This window comes from Mycteria americana, chromosome 5 (genome assembly GCF_035582795.1).
Source record: "Mycteria americana isolate JAX WOST 10 ecotype Jacksonville Zoo and Gardens chromosome 5, USCA_MyAme_1.0, whole genome shotgun sequence".
Taxonomy (NCBI): Eukaryota; Metazoa; Chordata; class Aves; order Ciconiiformes; family Ciconiidae; genus Mycteria; species Mycteria americana.
The window spans coordinates 11,070,310-11,090,755 of NC_134369.1; the positions used below are offsets into that span (position 1 = coordinate 11,070,310).

The following is a 20,446-nucleotide window of genomic DNA, read 5'->3' on the forward strand; positions in this document are numbered from 1 at the left end:
GCACAACTGTAATAAAGGAGAAAGAAATAAAATAGACAGTGAAATACGACGTGCTCTCTCCAGAAGGTAAGGTAGAAGCCTCAAGCCAAAGTCCAAAGGTTACGTACCGTGGTAATGGTCTTAGATAACCTGATTATACCTAGTACTTGCAGGTAAACAGATTGAGACATGCTGCAGTCATGAAATGACTACAGCAAAGCCTGATGAGACTCACTGCCACTCCATGCTCTACATTAGACTGCGTTGCAGCAGCAAGCACCAGAATGCTTCAAGATCTAGCTGTTGTCTTAGGGCCATATCCTTTTCTTGGGCATCCCCAAAGATTTGGGCCACTTTGGTGGAGGGTCTGAGGAGAAAATTTGGAACATGCATAAGCCTTCTGGGCTCCTGGCTGAGGGACTTTGTCAGATGTTCAGATCACAAAGTCATACTTCATATAAGCGCAAAAACCAACTTTATTATCATATGAAGGCTTAAATCCAGTTATTGCGGGGATTGATACAATCTTGAAATGAAAGGGAGTAAGAATGAATGTTTCTTTTAAAGACATTTTGGGTTGTATCTTGGGTTGTATCTTGGTCAGACTTTCAAGCTTTTTTGTTCACTTGCTGGCAGAGAAGTTTCTACTCTTTTGCCTCTTACCATGGCCTCTCCGTATGCCTGGCATTTCCTCTATGATGTGGGGCTGAAGTGTGGGGCAGAGTTTTCAGCAGAGCTGAGCAGCACGTACTCTGAGCCCAGCATCCCAGCTTCTCATGAGGTACTTTGCTAATGGGTGAACAGCATCTTTGTGTTTAACCTTTGAACAGAAAGCTTAAATATTATACAGAATTCCTCTTTTTCTGTTTGTTAAAGAAACTGGACACCCCATCCCGCATTACATGATTACATGCCTGTTGTTTAGGGACCACGAGGGTAACAAATCATCCACACTGCACAAATTTCTAAATTATATTGTGCAGGTATCAGTGTCCATAGATCTCCTTTGTAATCGTGACCATCTCTTACGCATAAATACTTGTCTGTCTTGTCAACAGGCAGCTGAAAACGAGCTCCAGATGACGTGTTGTTTTTTCAGCCATGAGTGTGTGTTTGGAGAGCTGTTGGACTCACCACTTCCCTGTTCCCCCTGTTTTGCAGACACAAGCACACCACGCTGCCTCCTACCACCACACACTTCTAGTAAGGAAGAGCTGGTTGCTGGAGCTGACAGACCACTTCACAGGTCCATACTGTGCAGGTCTGTCTCCATGGCTTTTATGTCCTTGCTCCTCTTGACCTCCCAACTGCCTCTCTTGCAGGGAACCTGTGGGCAGCCCTGATCTTGAACTCTCCACCCCCTTCCCAGATCTTTCTTATCTCTAAATCTGTCTACTGCTGCATTCACAGCTTTCCCATGCGTCTCACAGGCACACCCGAGAAAGCCTAACTTGTGCAGTAACTTCTTATGTTGGCAATGGTCACTCGCAACTACCCAGCCACCTGAACACACAGAGCTCTACACCTGTTCTTTCAGTATTTCAGGGATTATCTGGTGTTCTTCTCCCCTTCCACCACTCAGTGGCTCCCTACCAGGTTATTGGCCATATTAATATTAATTCATATTAATGACCACACTGTACACTTCCCTCAGTCTGGTCCTCTGGGTCCATTTCTCTTTCTTTGATACTTTTCCAGCTGCCTCCAGTTGTTGATTAACACTGACTTTTGTCTCTGCTCTTCTAAGTGTCTGACCAGAGGTAGTGGAAAAGCCTTCTCCTCTGCAGTTCTCTGAAACAGCCTTTACCCTGTCTCCTGCTTCATCAGCTTCATCTTCAAATCATGGCTAATCCCCATGGCTAATGCTTCCTTTCAGTTAGTATTCAGGTATCTTCAAGCTAACTTTCTCCACTGGGCTTGTACCTATCCCCTTGGTGCTACAGCTTGCAGGGGTAGACAGTTCTCTTCCCACCTCCTCCCAAGCCGAGAAACCACACTGGCCTAGAGCAGGGCAGGTGGAGAGAGCCTGCCTGACCGCCTGTGGCTGCCCTCTTTGTCTCCTCTCAGTGGCTCTTAAGCCCTTAGACTTGCTCTCTCAGAGTGGCCGTTGCCTTTGTACCACTTCCAGCACCGGTGTTCTTAATGGGAAGATGTTTTGTTTGCATGGCAAAAAATGCTAAGCTGCTGCCGGAGTTGTGTCCGAGTGCTCTGCATGCCCTGCAGTGCCTCACCCAGAGCGTAGAGGAATTGTGAGCCTGGTGATCCCAGTCTCAAGTAATAGCCTTTCAGAGAAGGGAGCAGTCGGAGAAAAATTCTGCAAAAATGGGGGGTCTCAGATCTCGAGACCCCCCCCGTTCATGTGTTTGTTCACTGCCCACATGACGTTGCGTCCTTTTGTTGGCTGGGAGATGGGTGAAAGTGGGCGGGAAAGCCAAAAGGTTTGGAGCTTTCTTGTTACCGTACCACATCTACCTGCTCCTTCGTGCTTATCCAGAGCATATCGCTGGAGAGTCTTGGGGCACCTCCCAAACATTACTCACCACCACCTCCCTCAAAACAGGAGATCATTGGGGGAGATAGGGGAGTGTGAACCCTGCTGAGACTAGTGTTCTGTCTCCCACATTATTGCTGTAAACTCTGGAGGTGAACTGCACTGCTGAGTTTCCACCCATCACGGTGTTCTGATGATAAAGCTTAGACTAAACCCTATTAAAAATACAATATAGTCATAGTAAAACCAATACAGATATTTTACAATGAAGCCATCAAATTCTCTGTGCTGTGGAACGGTGCAATATGTGCGCAATGTGGTTGAATCTAGTACTTAATTGCCTTAGTTTGTCATATGTGGGTTCAGTTTAAAACTAATGGAAAGGCCAAACATCGTGAAGATGCAGGTATTCCCTCCCTCCATCCCCTCCAGTTAATGTAGAGATGCATCAAAAAGGAAGTGTTCTCACAGTGTACCGAAAGGAATGCTTAGAACCTGAATGCTGTTCTTGTACATTTTGCCAAGTATAATGCTCACTAGGAAGTTCAACATCACAGGTGAAGGGATAAGAAAAGACAAGTATCTTGGAAAAAAATAAATTCTCTGATAACACTGTAAAGAACATATGATCTTAGCAGAAAGGCATTTTTAAAAGTCTGGAAAAAAAACCTTATTCTTTAGGCTCTGCCAACAAAAAATAAATTGAGAAGGATCTTTAAATATGGCTAATAAACTTACATGCTTGGGGCAGGAAAAAAATCAGTTTGTAGTTTGTTAATCTACTGGCAAAGTCAGCTGCATATACTGCTCTGTGCTCTGTTCAAACAGAGAGCATGTCTGAAAGGTGCTGCCATGTACTGTCTCTGCTGGAGGTCCAGAAAGCAAAGCATTAAGGTGCATTGCGAGGTAAGCATGAGTAGTGTACTAATCCCCTCTTTGAACTGTGTGAGAGGAATGAAAAGGGACATGTACATACTAACCACGGCTCCTGCACCATTTGCTCTGATGGCCCCAACCACCACCCTTAGTGGGACAGTGACTTTCCCAGAGTTAGGGAAAAGCTGTAATGCCTAAGGCTCCAAAACTACTCCCTGTGTGCGGACAGCTCTAACAGCTGATGAAGAAGTTTGGAAGTAGACTTATGAAAAAAGGTCTTTTTTGTTTTTGCCTTTCTGCTCCCATTTAGTAACATCAAAGTTAGCTGTTTATGCTCTCACCTCTCGGGTAGAGTGAGGGGCATGGAAAGCAACATTTTTTAAATTCATCAACCTAAACCTATAATGGAGTCTGCATGCGCACCCAAAACCACATGGATATGGAAGGAAGGTGGCTTGAGAAATCACCAGCGCTGGATAAATTGAGACCAGTCACTTGCACTCAAGTGTCTTTGCTCAGCTGACTGTTTCTGATACCCTTTTGGCTATTGCTCATGCTCACGCTCGCTCTCTCTGTTTTCCAACCAAACCCAAGCTGACAGCTCTTCATCTATCAGGGAGGCTACAGGGTGCCTTGCTGCTGAGATTTTTGGGCTTTATCCGTTGTTCCCAGTGAGGCACACAGGAATGGAGGTCTACAACAGCCCTTTCCCTTAAGCATAAAGAGGATATGTCCCAAAATGGGAACGGTCTGATAAGAAGCAATACAGGGGGCGGGGGGAAGCAATTCTATTCACTGACCTAGGCGAACGTTTGTCTGTTTCATTGTAGCCTTTTTCTTAGTTTTAGTTCTCCCTCCTTCTTCTGATGCACTTCTTTTGTTGTTGTTAGCCTTCAAATTATCTTTATCCTTTTCCTCCTTTCTTCCTATTTTCTCCTGTCCTCAGCTTTTCATTTTCTTTGAAAAGCAATATCCTGCTACTCAGTTTTTTCCACAGTCACTTGTACTCTGAGTTTCTACAATTTTCCCTTTTCCCTCCACTCCTAGAACACTCTCTACCCACTCCCTCCTGCCCTTCCCACCTTCACCAAGTTTCCAGAGTCTCCAGCACAGCTCTAGCTTTCACAGAACAACAGCAATCATATAACAATTTACAACCATTAACCAATTAAGTGTCACACCTCTCTACAAGGTAGGTAATTATTTATGAACATTGCTAAGTTACCGCTGTTTGGGGTAACAGATTGTTCAGCTGTTTCTGCTCAAAGAGCCCCAGAAAACAATAGCGAGGCTGTGAAAGGTGAGGGTTGGGATGAACAGCTAGAGCCGTGTGGGGGAACTATAGACATCTGCTAACACTCTGCTTAGCTCTGAACCCTCCTTTTACTCTTGGGTTTGTGAGCATTCAAATGTGCTCTGTATTTGTAGCATCAAATAGGCTGCACCTTTTAAAAAAAAAAAAAAAGTCCACGGAAAAGTCCGTGGACCACATAGAGCTCATCACTCTACGCTTCATAAATGGCAAGGAGTAACAGGTCTGTCTGCTTCGTTCCCTGACCATGCTGCTGCGTTCGCGTAAACCAGGCTGTGCTTAGTCAGGGAGAGGCCGTTGCTTCTGCTGAAGGCAGCTGGTTAATAAACTAATGGTGTGACGTTACACGGGGACTCCCAGCCTGAAATGCTGCATGACATTTTTCCCAAAGGTGGAAGATTTATGGTTTTTAACCTAAATTAATTAAGAAGCAGAACTTTAATTAAGAAGCAGGTTGCTTCTGAAACAGCTAACCCACTTCAAAGGGCTGAAGCCGTATACTTAATGGGGAACAAAGAAGAGAAAACACGGTCAAAACAGACCATGTCTGTGCGTTGTTCTCAACCCATTCATCTTGCACGTGGGGGGTGCTCTGCTGGCATTTAAAAATGGCACTGGAACATCTGCCACCCAAAAGGAGAATTGGGGTGTGTGGGAGGGGCATGTGGTTTATTCAAAGGCCGCTGCTCTCCTTTTGAAGCAGAAGATGAGCCAGATGTACTTTTTTTTTTCCCTGCCAAGTCCTGGTCATGCTCCCATTGACTTCAGTTGATCCAGGATATCCCTCTTATTCTCTTTTTCTTTTGTTTTGTTTTCTTTTTTTCTTCCTAGCTAGGTGGTTTCACTTCATAAATGCAGCAGGCCAGTTGATCCTGTTTTGTCCTCTCATCACACCAGGTACAGCTGCTAGCTGAAGGGCGAGTGGTTTAAGAAAAACTAGAAATCAGTCTCTTGAAAAATGTCACATTTTTAGGACCTCAGCACCCACACAGCTCAGTGTCCTTCTGGAAGAAACACCTCAACCTCAGATAACTACTGTGTTCCTCAGTCAGTTCTAATTGCCAAGTTAGTGATGTATTTGATACCATTTATGATTTAAGATTTTGAATAGGTCACTCCTGCTTCTGGAATAAAGGGGGATGGGTGGCTTTTCCCATTAAAACAGTATGGTTTAAATGATGTTTCAAAAAAACCCGCCACTGTTTCTTTAGGAAAACATACAAGCTAGAGGTAGTCACCTTTCTTGCCGATAAAATGCCAGAACGCCTATGGACTGGTTGTTGAACGCAGCTTCCAGATGTGCCAGCCTTGAGTGCCGTCCCTCCAGGTTTTTGTAAATCCTGCTGGATGTCCATTGCACCTTTAGGGGAGGTACACAGATACTGCTGCAAGTCTGGCCTTGTGCTGCTTTGGAAATTGCTTTTGAAAGTTGCATCCAACATTAAAGAGAGATTGATGTAAGAGATTAAGATAAATGCACAAAACACTTTCATTTTCTTTATTTTCAATCGATACTGTATGAATACAAAGTTTCTAGAAAGCTACAAAAATTCTACCACTTTATCAAGAAGGCATCAAAATGTGTCACTTTGCAAAGACATGAAAACACCTGCAGTAACCGACACAAAAATAGCATTTTTAGAGTGATGAAATAATTGCACTTAACTGTCATGGATATTAAAGTTATCACACATATGTACCGCGAAAGCTAGAATACATTTTTTTTTTTACAAAGCACTTTATAAAAAAATTCTCTGCACACAAAACCTATAATTTTCATATTACTATCATACTAAAGATAAATTCACTTTAAAGCCAACACTTAAAACATTTTAAACAAAAAAAGGTACCAGTACCTACACACAGACAATAACAAATACAAGAATACTGTACTGCCAAGAGGTTTGACTGAAACTCCTTTTGAAAGCTTCTGCAAATATGTTAAGAAAACATTGGAGAACATTCACTTTTTTTCAAAGAGCCTTCCCTCCCTGTCTAACCTAGAGGTACTTTATCATCAAAAGGCAAGTTCTACATCAAAAGTTACCAGCAGCAGTACAATATTAAAGTAACCACTGACCATATATGAATATGCTTAAGTCACAAACCCATTTTATACACATTACACAAATAAACATAAAGTGAGAATTCCATTAAGTCATTTACAAATGTGAACAAATGCACATGGCAAAAAAACCCCAAAACAAAACAAAAACCCAACCTGTTTTACATAAAATGTACTGAAGAATTAAAGGCTATTCAGGTTTTCAATGTTATAAAATTCTTTTGTCTTTTTTTTTTTTTTTCAGGCACATATTGTATTTTTTGTCTGCAGTCATGAGCCTGAATCAGAGGCCCATAAAACAAAACAAAACAAAACCAAAACCACATATTTTGTAAGGAGGTAACAGGGATCCATCTCCTTTTAGTCAACTGAGTGCATTTAAGATTTAATTTATACACTAAAACTAATTACATGATCTCAGCAAGAATGACCTGAAAAGTTAAAAGATGAAGATGTCCAAAGTGTTTCTTGTACTTTGACTTATCCAGCCTCAACCTTTTTTTAGGGGGCTAAACATCTCGTTACGAAAGATAAGAGAGGGAAAAGAGATCATCCTGAGAAAAGTACAAAACCGGACTCTATTACACACATCTGCTGTGTGACCGGGTACGTGTATCAATATGGGTCAAGTAAAGGGTAGACAAAAGGTTTCTCAGTATGACTGACTGAGTGATCCAGGAAAACTATAGGGGGAACTGCTTCAGGAAGCAAGTACGCCCTAGGACTTGCAGTGGAAAAATAAATAGGTATGGATTAGTACGTCAAATGTTGCATCTGCCTTGAACTGGCCAGTTACTTACATTCAACATTAACGTACACCCTTCATTATTTCAAATAGCCTATACCGTGGAGGTTTTAACGGAAGAAGCTACTGCCAAACTTAATGAGCTGTAGCTGCGGTAGAAAGGGAAAGTGAGAAACAGGCATTATATCTGCAATTCCTTCAAAATAGTGGTGCAGTACCTAAATAAAATCATTGTGGAATTCAAGTAAGTAAAACTACATTTGTTAGTAGTAATTTTTAACAGCCCCAAATGGTACCATTATGCTTATTTTAGTATTTTAATGAGACAGAAGTGTAATTTATCACAAATATTGACTAGTACAGCTGAAACGTTTGGTAATAACTGAAAAGAGATGCTCTACTTGTGGGGCGAAAGTGTCTTTGCCCTACCTCAGTCTCATTGAGTTCAACAGGATTACTTGTCTTACAGAGGTAAGTGAGATTTAGACCTTGAAGGAATAACAAAAATAATATTTTAGAGACAGGGAACTTGAATTATCACAATATTTACCACACAGTGTCACAATATTTCTATATATAAAAAGTTAATCTTAGTTTTCATCAAATACTTTAAAAATCAAGTTAAAATTGTATTCACAACTATATAATCCCTCTGACAGCTTTTGGTTTTGCTGATATTTGTTCTTTCTAACATCGTTTTCTTAAAATCTTGCTCCTCTTCCCACCAATTTTAGTTGTAGTGTACAGTATGGCCCCCGTTCACAGAAGGTATCAAATACAGACACATTAGTAAGAGGAGCTAATTTTTCTTTTCCAAGACATCATCTGGGAGAAAAACAAAACAAAACAACCCTGTGTTTTGAATCGTGCTGGCCAGAGTTTCTCTAACAGCACCTTCATCCACAACGCTCACACTCCACATGTCAATGCTTAAAACCACACAATTGCATTTACCCTAGCTATTCTCTGTTCTCCATTTTCATCTTGTTTTATGCATCTGACTTTCAGCATGCACAACTTTGTAAACAAAATCTTCTGTCTAAACAAAAAATCTTCACAGATACCGAAATATTATTAGAGGAGAATAAAGTCACATTTGTCCACTGTCTGAAATTCTGCAGTATATGGATGTCTCATTATGCAGATGCACGACTGGATGGAGAGAATATAAATGTGAATCATTTTCATTTTTCTGTCACAGGCAAATCAGTTGCTGGTTTGCAATGCTGTCAGAAATGGCAAACAGTAGATTATTCTTCAGCAGGTTGATCATTAGCAAAATTACTTTGCTATAAATGGTGCTCTTTTGTGAATGGAGGCCTGTAGATTCAACTTATTCCAATAAACCAAAGGCATTACGGTGATAACTAAATATTTTTGGTCTCTCTACAAATTGTCATTATTATGGCAGCACTTTTCTAAGCTGGAATTTCAAACCAAAGGCACTTTCATGCTAGAGTGCAGAAGAGTCACAATTAATTATTTGGTCATGAAATTTTAAAAGGCAGCATTTATTAATACAATTCACTTTTCACGGAGAACTAAGAGTCTGTAACCTTTCCTTTTGGTATAGACGTTTAACTGCGTAGTAATGGGACTGACTTGTACAGAAGGTTGGTTTAGACCAAGCAGTCAAAGAGCATTTCTGTGGGAAAAAATACAGATATTTTTAAAAATGGAACCAATTAATAAAACAATATATAAAATTTACGTTAAAAGGCTAAAGGTACTTCTAATATAATGCTAAGGCACTGCATGTTGTAATGCTTTGGCAGCTCTCAATTAAAAGGTTCCTACAAAAAAGTAACAGTAACAAGATAAGTACTTCCAGCTTACAAAAGAGCTCACAGTTTACAGGCAGCCTGTTGGACTACACACCCCACACTGAACAGTTGAAGGATTAAGGCTTTCAAGAATTAACATATACAGGGTATGGATCATTTACAGAAGTGTAAAGAAAAGACGATGGAAGTAGTTTCCCTAATATTACATATGTGAACACCAATAAACATCGTGACTTTTTATACCCTATAGTTATGGCATATGTAGTGTGCCAGATTCTGTTAAAAAAACTGTACCTGGTTTTGCAAATTGACTTACATACTTTATATGCCTCAAAGAGTTTGCTTGTTATTAAAAAAAAAAAAAAAAATCACCAAAACCACAATTCAAACCCTAAATAAAAGACAACTTTAGAACAAAATAAAACAAAAAAGTAGTTTTTGACTTGTAACACCAAGTGCTTAGAATAAAGGGCTACCGTTAGGCTGTTACAATGCAGTGCTTTTCCTGATGTGATTGTTAGTGTTAAAAATGAGCGTTAAAAGAGACCTTACCATGGACATATTTCTCTGTTCCGTTCACGGAATATAAACTGAGAGATCATCAGCCCTAATATCCACAAGCAGGTAACAGCTAGACATCACAGCAATCATCCACCTACTAGAGTTAGCTCAGAGGCAGGCTAAAGAATTTAAGCAGTCACCCTTCCCCTCGGTGATGTTTGTATCGTCCTCTAACCCAAGTCCTCACCAGTGTTAAGTACGAACGTGGTCTGGCGCAGACGTACAGCAACCTGCTACCTCGTCTAGGCTGTACTCTAGTCTAGATAAGTCAACAATGGGCAATTCTGACAGAGGGTACTATGCAGAAATATAATAGAACAAAAATAAGACTGGCTTTTTTGAAGACTCCAGCACTGTGCCTGGGAGTAAATTCTAGACTTAAATTGTGCATGGGCGCATATCGGTACAGGGCAGGGAGGAGGGACCTGCTAAATGTTGTTAACTCCTTTGATTCGGGATGGCAAAAGACCTTCCCAAGAGCACTCTTTGCCTATACCTCATGACTGATCTTTAAGGTGGCTTGTGCGTGGCTGGGCAGCCCTCAGCCTTTCAGACAAAGGTTTTGTGTGAGAACCCGCTGGCCCAGCTGCTGGCCCAGCACCTGCTGAAACAACTGCTGCTTGGGCAACTGAGGGGCAGTGCTGGCTGTGCAGCAGCAGAAAAGGAACTGAGCAACGCTCTGGTGTAGCCAGGAGGAATGAGACTACTTCTCTCGCATGTGCGTACCTCAGACAATCGCTCACACCCACATCCATGGTTCGAATCCTTACAGTTTGAAAATATCTCCAGCTGTACTTCACTTCCTGGAGTCTTCCCTGAATATATCAGAGGGCTGAATGCTACCACATCCGGATGCAAAAGGACATCAGACCCCACGTGGCACAAACGTACGTGTTTCAGATAAGGTCTTCGCCAGTTGGAACTGGAGAGACAACTGGGAGAGGTGTAAGAGCACCAAGATAAAAAGGAAAAGGAGAAAAAAAAATCTCCGCTTTCCAATCTTCTTTGCCTGATGTTGGTTGTGATTTTCTAGCGTCTCATAGATATTAAAGCTGTTGATCCTTTCAGAGGTGTACGTATTGTTCTTTCAAACACTTTAGTGTTTTGCTTTCAGTTTACGAATTACTCAATGCTGTCGCAATGTCAGTTGTTTCCGATCATCTGTTAATTTCAGAGTTGCAAGTTTTTCACTCAACTTATTAGAAAACAGTTGTCCATATAAAATATAACTGCACACACAAGACTACATATAATGCGAGTCTAAATCTTCAGTATTTACCTACTTATTGCAAAATGAGCCATCTTTTTCATTAAATAATCAAATTTTCATATTAGTACAATACAACTTTATACTCTTTTAAAATACACTAGATATGTTAGGGGTAAGGGATGATGTTTTCTTTCTCTGCAATACCTGTTTGAAAGTTTAATGGATTAGAAGATTAGTTTTAGCGTTGAGAAAAAAATACAAAATTTGCCTAATTTTAGGACCTGTCTGTTTCTATCAGGCATTTCTTAAGGCTATATTTTTTCATTTGGTTTCAAACAGAAAAACGTTTCATTTTAAAAAATAATTTAGTGAATTACATTCGTCCATATCTTCCACCCTAATTAGTTACAAAGATAATTCTATAAAGATTATTAACTTTGTGTACTCATTTACAGTTATAGCTAAAGATTCATTTCAATTTCACTTGCATTGTAAAACAAGTATTTCATGTTGGAAAAAAACCCAAAATAAATTCTTATAAATGCTGTCAGTTTTTCCCCATGGCAAATGCTCTGTCATACATTTTTCTATCAGAATTAAAAATAAGCCTCCACAGACAGAGGCGTTAGGTTCTTAAATACAGTCTTCCCAAAGAACTGTGGTTTACAAATTTGAAGAACACTTAGTTTTAGAAATAATTTTTACAACTGTACCAGAATTTCACAGCTACAATTATATATGAACACATTAAAAATGACTTCACTGAAACAGGATTTAGAAAAATGTGGGTGAAAGTTGGGCCAGAGGCACTGCCACTTAGTGTTGAGGTTTACAGTCTGTGTTTTGATAAAGAAGTGAAATGAAGTGTATATATAAATAGCTGCTCAGTCCTTTACAAGCCTGTAGATATGATGCTGTGCTCCATGTTCGCTGTTCGACACTTCAAATACACAAGCCATGCAGAGCAGGGTCTCTTGTGTATCCCTGTTTGTTACAACCTGTTCGAGCGGAAGGAAGAGGTAGACAGTATATTACAAGCTTGGAAACACCAGGGCCAAAACAAGAAATGACTGGCTTAATTAAAGACAATCTTTAGCTGTGACACTTTGAAAGGTGTGTCCTCTCGCTCTCTCTTTGGCGATTTAAACTGACCTCCGTGACTGCGCTCACATAATGTGCTCGGGGCTGAGCTGCAGGGCTGTAGCTGGCAGCGGGGGGCACTGAGATTCATCCCACCCTGGCGGCTTGACCATGAGCCGCCATCGTGTGGTCTTGGCTCAGCCTTCCTCAACCTGAGCCCCACTTCAGCAAAGGGAAACCAGGGCACCCTTGTCACCTTGTGTTCGCTTGCCAAAAGGCAGCTGAGCGGGGTGCACATGGCGCTGTGCTCACGGCCCTACCTCTTCCCCATGCTGCCAGCCCTTGGTCCTGCCCCACTCCGGTGGCGGCAGCAGCAGCGCGTGGCTCTGAGTGCTCGGCCGAGGTGCCACCGCAAAGCCACAGTGAAAGCAAGCTGGGTAACTGGATGAAACTGGCTTAAAGGCCACTGTGTGGACAGTCTTCATGCTTTAGATCACCTGTTGGGTGTACCCATTACTGCATGCTTTCCTGGCCCAAGAACTAATTAACACCGCTGACATTTGCAGTATTATAACTGGCATCTCAGCAAGAACACATTAGATGAATGGGATGGTTCAAAGTTACTGCCTCAGGCTCGCTACAAACACCAAATAGAGACTTGCATGAAAAAAAGAGAGAAGCAAGCTGAATTTTTGGAAAGTAACAAAGATGTTTGTTCATGTTCTCAGCCAGCTTAGCCTTTTCATCCTTAGTGTCTACAGTGCACATTCCAAGAGTAGTACTCTGAAGTCAATGGGATGATTTGTTTAGTAAGCAACATGACTAAGGGATTCGGAAACTGGTTCTAAATATTACAAGTTAAGCAAGCCATACAAAGCCTGAGAGTAGTTCAGAAATGGAAAAATAAAAAATGAGTCCATACCAATAAAATCGTAAAGTTTTCCAACACGCTGTTCATCATGTATTTCTCTGGTAAATGCTTCAGCTTGTGTATGAAGTTGATCATATATTCACACATTGGAGAGCGATTTATTCTGTACACGAATCGGCCATTCTCAAACCTTGCATATTCAGTCTAAAAAAAAAAAAAAAAGGAGCATTTAGAATAAGATAATTCAGAAATAGCAAAAAAGTAAATACTAAATCTGTTTTTTCTTTTTTTGTGTAGACAGAAAAAAGAGAAAGTGGCTCTCAGCCACACACACATGCCTACTTGCTAACTCCTGGCCTGAGCTATGCAGTGCTTTGCTAAAAATTCAAGGGCCCTTAATTATTAAAAGTTATAATATCACCACTTGTTCTCTAACCTGTGAATTAAAAAACTGAACATATGAGGATTACACAAAGGTGAGTCCAACTCAAGTAAAAATGAATTAAGCAGAAAACATTGTGGTAAGATGATTTTACAGTAGTTTTGAGGCAACTGTCTGCAAAGGGAACAGCAAAAATAAGCTTATCTAGTTATGCATAAACATACACATATAAACATAGCTATACTACTGCATGATTTAATAGGCAATTTATGAATTACAGAAAGATGCAAGACTACAGTCGGAAGAAAACCAGACTGATTTAGATTGCAGAGGCTCACAAGGGGCTGAAGGAGGGTAATGCTGTGAGTCTTGGACTCCTGGGGCCCAGCTACCAATTGCTCAGACGAGCTACTCACTGGCTTGTGCGGTTTTTGGCTTTCTCTAAGCTTGGAATAACGGAAATGATGGAAAACTTTTTTATTGTCACCATGCATAGAAAATATACTTAGTATAAGAAGGACATGAACAGTGACCAGGACATCTATAAAGGCTCAACCTGCAGCTCTAGGCTAAAATTCCCATACAAAAACTATATTGCAGATAACAGATGTGGGTGTGGGGCTTAGTACACAGAAGACAAGTTAAACAGCTGCAGTACCATTGTACAGTAAACCAGCTAGCTACCTGACCACTAGATACAGTTCTGTGCTTAGAAAAGAAAAGGTAAAAAATAAATAAAGTTCCTTGCATGTTAAGAAAATACGCAACTTAGTATTCAAAAGCTGCTGGTGACTGGGGAAGGCATGCCTTTCTGTGCATAAAGTAAGATAAAGTAAGCATGGTATAGACATAACATAGCACACCATCCACGGCTTTAAAATGTTTAAAAATTCTAGACGACAGAGGGTAGCTCGTTGCTGTAGTATGGTTCCAGGCAGGCTACGCGGCTGGCCAAGTGTTTGGAAATGGGAGCAAAAGCATTTTTGCTTCAGCTCCTTTTCTGCCAGGTGATGGAGGAGGCGGCACTGACGTCAGCTGCAGGTTCCCCACGGAAGGGTGCCACAGGCAGGGTGGCGGAGGGTCTCCAAAGCAACAGGTAACTAGGATTTTACTTAACGGTAGTGTCACCATTCGCACGGTGACTTGAAATGAACCCAGACACTGCTGGGAAGGGAAATGCTCTTTCAGGAAGGATTAGAGGAAGGAAGGAAAAGACAGGTAAGAGCAAAGTAAAGACAAGAGAGAGAAAAGCCTAATTAAAATGAAAGGGAACCAGAGAATCATCCCATCACAACACCCACCTCTACTTTTTCTACTACTTGCTTTCCAAATGAGCAGACTTTGGTGGAACAGGTGATTGTCATGTTTTCTGAGCTCTCGTACTGACTAGTGACTCCATAAAACGCTCCTGTATCATCTTGAATGTTGCAGTTTAAGTCAGCCTGTTGGGAAAAAGTAATAGATGTTGAAGATTTTTTTTCATTTGACAATGTCAGTAGCATAAGCTGTAATTAGCTCACCATTCTTTTCAGAAATAAGGGAGAGAGGGGGGAGTTTTATAGTGACAACAGTGACAGTGGGAAAAGTCTGTCAGGAAAGTACCTGCCTAATTGTTGCAGTAAAAACCTTCGGGAAGCGGCAATTTCTTCAAACTTTAAACAACAAAAGACAGCCCAGTATTTCTCTGGGCTACAGGAGCCGTTCTTGTCTGGCAGATAGCTGATGAAGTCCCTGGAGCAAAGGGAACGATCACCTGCGAGGAGCCTGGCTCCAGAGCTGACTCCTCCGGAGGCAACCTGCCCTGCGGCCTCAAACTCAGCCGAGCCATCCCGCTCCCGAGAGGCAATAGTCCACTTTCTCCTTTTCCGTTCTTAAAGCAATGAAATCCTCACGGCAAAGGGAGACAGCTGCACAGCACGGGAATCGATCTCTGATAAGACTCGGTCAAGCCATATGGCCCTGACTCAGCAAAACACTCGACTTCACAGGGCCGTATGATGCAACGCACAGGCTTCACGCCAGCCGTGCGCGCGCTGAGCCGTGCCTACCGCACCGACGATAAAACGTTACTGGAAGTATTTGATTTCTTTCAGTATTTCTCCGCAGCCTGAATAACTACCCAGCTGCCTTTGATATCTAGCAACAGAGATTGAGGCTTGCGGGATCAAGCGAGGAACAGTGCTACCTTTAATTATTTATATCCAAATCCAAGTCCTGTGCACAGCGTGATTAATTTGGCTACAAAGCAACAGCACAGGCCACATGCTGAAGCCGGCCTCCTCAGGCCTGCAGCAGCACTGAAGCTGTTCTGCCACTGTGTCCTTTGTCGTCATGAATCCCTTTTCAAAAGCCCTCAACTTACAAGAGCACTAATATGGGTATAGGCAGAGTCTAGGGATATCCACAGCTGGATTTGTTGATTCAGGCATTAGCTCTGCTGACATCTCTGCTGCCCAAGGAGAGAGTGGGCAGGGTTTTCTTTTTCAGTGGAAATAGCTGATCAGCTACTGCAGCGTAACATCTAAGACTCGTCTGAATTTTTACCTTACTCTGAGACGACCATTTCAGCAGGGAAATGCAGTTTCGCAGCTGTTTCACTTGCAAGTCTAGCTCTGCTTTTTTTTTATTGCTAATATAGAAATGTAACAGAAAAATTTTGACTGATACTTTCAGACTTTTTATACAGATACTTTTTGACAGATACCTTGAGACTTTAAAAACCCAGTTGACAGGTATGTTTATTTACTAGTTAGCATGGAACATTTATAAACCTGCCTTCACTATAGTTCAGGTCATTTGTAACTGCTATTTAATTTTTAACTAGACAACCACTCATTAATTCTGCTTAGTGTCTACAGTCCTTATTTGTGGTACAACATTCTGAGGCAATATGCTGATAATAGCACATACTGAGCTGGTTTGTGGTACGGAGAAGACATAGGTCTAAGATTACTTCAGGCTTGCTTTGGTAAATTAATCAGTGGAGAAGTCTCCTGAGGTTTACACACAGTAACACAAACAGCCCTATAGTCACGTATTTTGCATAACACAAAGAAATCCTATCGCTATTACACCTTGTTTCTTGCACATGTTTTGCATGAGGTCAGCAGTTAATGTTTAATGCACATCTAAAGCAGTGTGTTCACAGTGAGCTCTAAGAAATTGTTCTAAGCTAATAGTAAATAAGCAATTTGCCATCACAGCTGGCTTGCAATCGAAACATGACGAACATCTAAACGTGACAAACTGTAGCAGCCACCAGCCATGCCACAGCTGCTCCACCGGAATTTCTGAAGAATAGGGATTTCTGATAAAACAACTGCATTGTTGTAAATAGGAAATAATAATTAATAATAACAATAACAGTAACAATAATACAATAATAATAGTAGTAGTAATCTCTTAAAAAGTGGTTATTCCTGCTGCTACCACAATTACAATTTTACTATCAAAACATCTTCTTTTTTCCCCTTTCAGATACAGACAAAATATTTAAGAAATAATAACTAAAATGCTCCTCACAATTTCATGTTGTCAAAAGGGTCACCCGCATAGACCTTACATTTCAAGCTGCAATAGCAGCTGTTTATAGAGTTAAAAAATAAGAATAACTTTTTATCTGCTGCCTTCTGATTTTGAAGCCCACTGAAAGAAAACTCTAATTGTTGTATTTATCTGCTGACACTTAACCTGGAAAAGTAACACATGCGGCCATCTGGCACCCTGTTCATCACTCCCACAGCTCTTCCAACTCTTGCTGAAATCACCAGGAGTCCTCTGTACACAAAAAATACAGGCTGGGGCCCTGACGTTTCAATGAGGAATGCTTGAAATTATCACTCATATGTCATGATTTACTCTTATGCAATCACGACAGTGTTGCAAAGTCCCGTAATAGTAATATAAATGTGAATTATCTTTATTTGCTATTCGATTTTTTTTGAGTCTAGCACACAATAAATGTGTTTTCAAGGAAAGACAGAATTTTCGTTTTAAACAACAGTTTTCATGTTCAACTAATTACAAACTGCTGAGAGCTGAAGCTTTAAGACTCCTCCAAAAAGTGTAACAATAACATAAAAATCATAAGAGTTGGCAACGGCAACTAATCTTAAATGAAGGTTTCACCAAAGCCTCTTTTAATCCTGAAAGAATTTTGTCTGTTCTCACATACTAGAACAACTCTTGCCCCTCAGTCTGGGTTCAAATTTGTTCACTAGAGGCCGAGTACATGAACCCTAGGAAGGAGTGTGTATCATTGCGAAGAAGGGATTGTCACGTCAAGGAAGGTATTCTGAACCAGGTGTTGAAAGCTTTCTTCCATGCTGAATACCTTTAGAAAAGAAGGAAAGACTATCACTTCTGGTAAAATACAAAACTTCGGTTAAAATATGATGGTGAAAGACTTGCTAATTATATTGTTATGGCTTACTTAGTAAGGGGTTCATCTAAACACATACACCTGAAAGCAAAATTGTATTATTTCTTGAACTGATGAAAGCAGGTCACAATTAAAATTCAGGGGATTTTCTGCCCCCCGCAAAAGGTTATGAGACTGCCAAAAAAAAAAAAAAAAAGGCTGTGCTAAAAATGGGCAATGCTGTGGCTATGAGAGTTGTAGATGTAGCTTTGAGCAGGAATAAGGTGGTGTGTTACCCCGGTATTCAGTTTTAGCAGGCTCCTTCCTACAATATTGATTCCAGGCTTTTTGTCTACATTTTAGAAAGGATGTTGGAAAATTGGAAAGTGTTCAGAAAAGAGTTACAAGAATGATTTCAGGTCTGGAAAACATCCTTTGTAGTGAATGACTAATGAAACTCCATCTACTTACTTTTTCCAAGGGAAGTTTTTCCACAACTTTGTCATAGCCTACAAGTTGCTACATGGGGAAGAGTCTTCTGACAGATTAAATCTTGCAGAAAAGGACATTAAAAGACAGAAAGCTAAAGCTACGCAAAAGCTAAATGAGAAACAAGGCAGAGCCTGGTAACCCTGATGGCAATGAAATGCTGGCATAATTTTCAAATGTGGTGGAATCACCATTACTTGGGGTCTGTTTTAACCAAGCTAAACATCTAACTAACAGGGATGCTCTAGTTCAAGTAGGCTTATTGTCCGGAGGCAGACATTACTTAGTGAGGTTCACTGCCTATATTACAGAAGAGGCAAGACTAGATAAATATAATAATAGCAAAATTGAAATACAGGAATTTATCTTATTAACCTCAATTAACCCTCGCCTTATAATTTCCTTTTTCAATGATCCCTGTGAAAAACGTGACAACAGTCAAGCTTCTGGAGCGCTGTGCTTGCAGCCTCTCATGCTGCAACCAGCTTTGTCTCATTATTTCCTTGGTGCTCTCTCTCTAGCTGCTCTCTTGCCTTTCAGACTCTGATTGCAAGCCTTCCTGGGCTGTAAACCAGCTTTCCCTCCTGTACAGCTTCTTATGCAACTATGCTCTGACCCATGGCTCCAGGAATTAGGGTCAGTAAGCACTATTGTAGCATATACAGATAAATAAGCTTTTGAATGGTTATTTCAAATATATTGCCATGATTTCAAATATTACGGCATTTCAAATATTATGGTATGATCACATGTGATGAACAGGAGTCCATTTGAATTTTAAAATACAAGATCAATACAATTTAGGAAAAAACCCCCAACAACTTAAAAACACAAATGGAATATTTTATTTTTTTTTTTTACGTTCAAGAGTAAAACTCTGATTTTGATTTATTTCTAAGAGTTGAGATTTATATTAGCTGAAGGCATTTGGAGGCAGGAGAGGCACTCAGCTTTCTGGCACCCTATCTACAGTGGTTGTGTAACAGCATGATTAATTCATTAATAAAGCATAGCTTGACAATGGGTAGCACTGAAAATACTACATATTAAGAGCACCAAGTGTTTGACGTGCTGCAGGAGAAGCCTCTGCCAGTGTGCCAGAGCAAGCACCAAAACAGAGCTGGCTGCAACCAAAATAAAGACTATAAATAAATAAGTAAGATCTTCACATTCACTTCAGAAGAGCTCGCAGGCTCTGTGTTAAAGGCGGGGGGCAGAGGGCAGAGCGCTTGTGTAATAATAACAGCTTTGGCTAACAAAAAAGCAACTCCAGCAAAAATTGCTGAGAAGAGTCTAAACCCTTCCTGCTGAGTAGAAGGAAACCAGCACCTACTGGAAACAGCGGGATCTGGGGAGGGCCAGAACAATTTACACTGGCATTCAGTAGTTAACATTAAGCACATAAGGTCACTTATTAACAACATATAGGTTTTAACAACTGCTGACTGCAGGGAGGTGTGTTACTCATATGACCGCATCATGCCTCCCCTCCTCCTCTCCAAAGAGTGATCAAAGAGCAGAGATTCCAAATTGTGAAGCAATTTTTTCCAACGGGAGCATCTGGGTCGTTGGCACGTTTCACCGCGCGTTACACTGCAGCTCAGGAATTGCGTCCAGGTCTGCCACATGGTTGGGCTTGTGATGGACAGGCCAAGCTGCTCCGGCTTCCCAGCTGCTCGGCCCCTTCCACTCATTATCCAGCCTCAAGCGCTAATGCCCTTGCATCAATTTGCGAAGGGGTCCTCCACAAGCACCACGTGAGCCCCCTGCGCCGAGAGGGTTGTGATGGGGAAAAGAAAATGGATGTCTGCTTTCTTCCATATCTAATTTGTTTTGCATATATTTGCATGCTGGCCATAGACCCATTCACATTACGGATCCCATTTGTGAGTTGCAGATCATTTGCCAGTCAAAGCTGGCGAGGGTGCATGTGTGTCTGTGTGTGTGGAGGGAAATCCAAGATTCTAGATTGTGCAATATAAATTACATGTAAAAACAGAATGGAGGAAAAAAAAAGGCAGTAGCCACAATTGTGCGTGCGTGAATGAAGGGCACAAAGAATCTCTGCACCTTTGAAGACGGCTGGAGGCACATGGGGATAAATTCAGGAGGGGGTGGGAGGAGACCACAGGCGCAAGCCATTTCTGAACACTGATTACATGGGTAAACTGTTTGTTCCAGTGTATCACAAAGAGAAGGAGCATTATTTTTCATGCCACAGCTGTTTTGAATAAGAATAGG

The 20,446-nt window shown here is 41.1% G+C and overlaps 1 protein-coding gene across 8 annotated transcripts in view; it reads right to left on the reverse strand.

The window, feature by feature from the left end:
- Positions 1 to 6,142: 6,142 nt before the first annotated feature.
- The window catches only part of TEAD1 (TEA domain transcription factor 1), a 162,809-nt gene continuing 148,505 nt past the window's right edge, over positions 6,143 to 20,446 (reverse strand). For 7 of the 8 annotated variants that reach the window (XM_075502113.1, XM_075502112.1, XM_075502109.1 and 4 more), the window contains 3 exons: positions 14,658 to 14,798; positions 13,026 to 13,178; positions 6,143 to 12,021 (listed from right to left, as the gene is read on the reverse strand). In XM_075502113.1, coding sequence (XP_075358228.1) covers positions 11,908 to 12,021; positions 13,026 to 13,178; positions 14,658 to 14,798 — 408 coding nt within the window. In that variant the 3' untranslated portion in view covers positions 6,143 to 11,907. Of the gene's footprint in view, positions 12,022 to 13,025; positions 13,179 to 14,657; positions 14,799 to 14,834; positions 17,690 to 20,446 lie in introns of those variants that run through there. The other variant, XM_075502110.1, reaches the window with a different exon arrangement.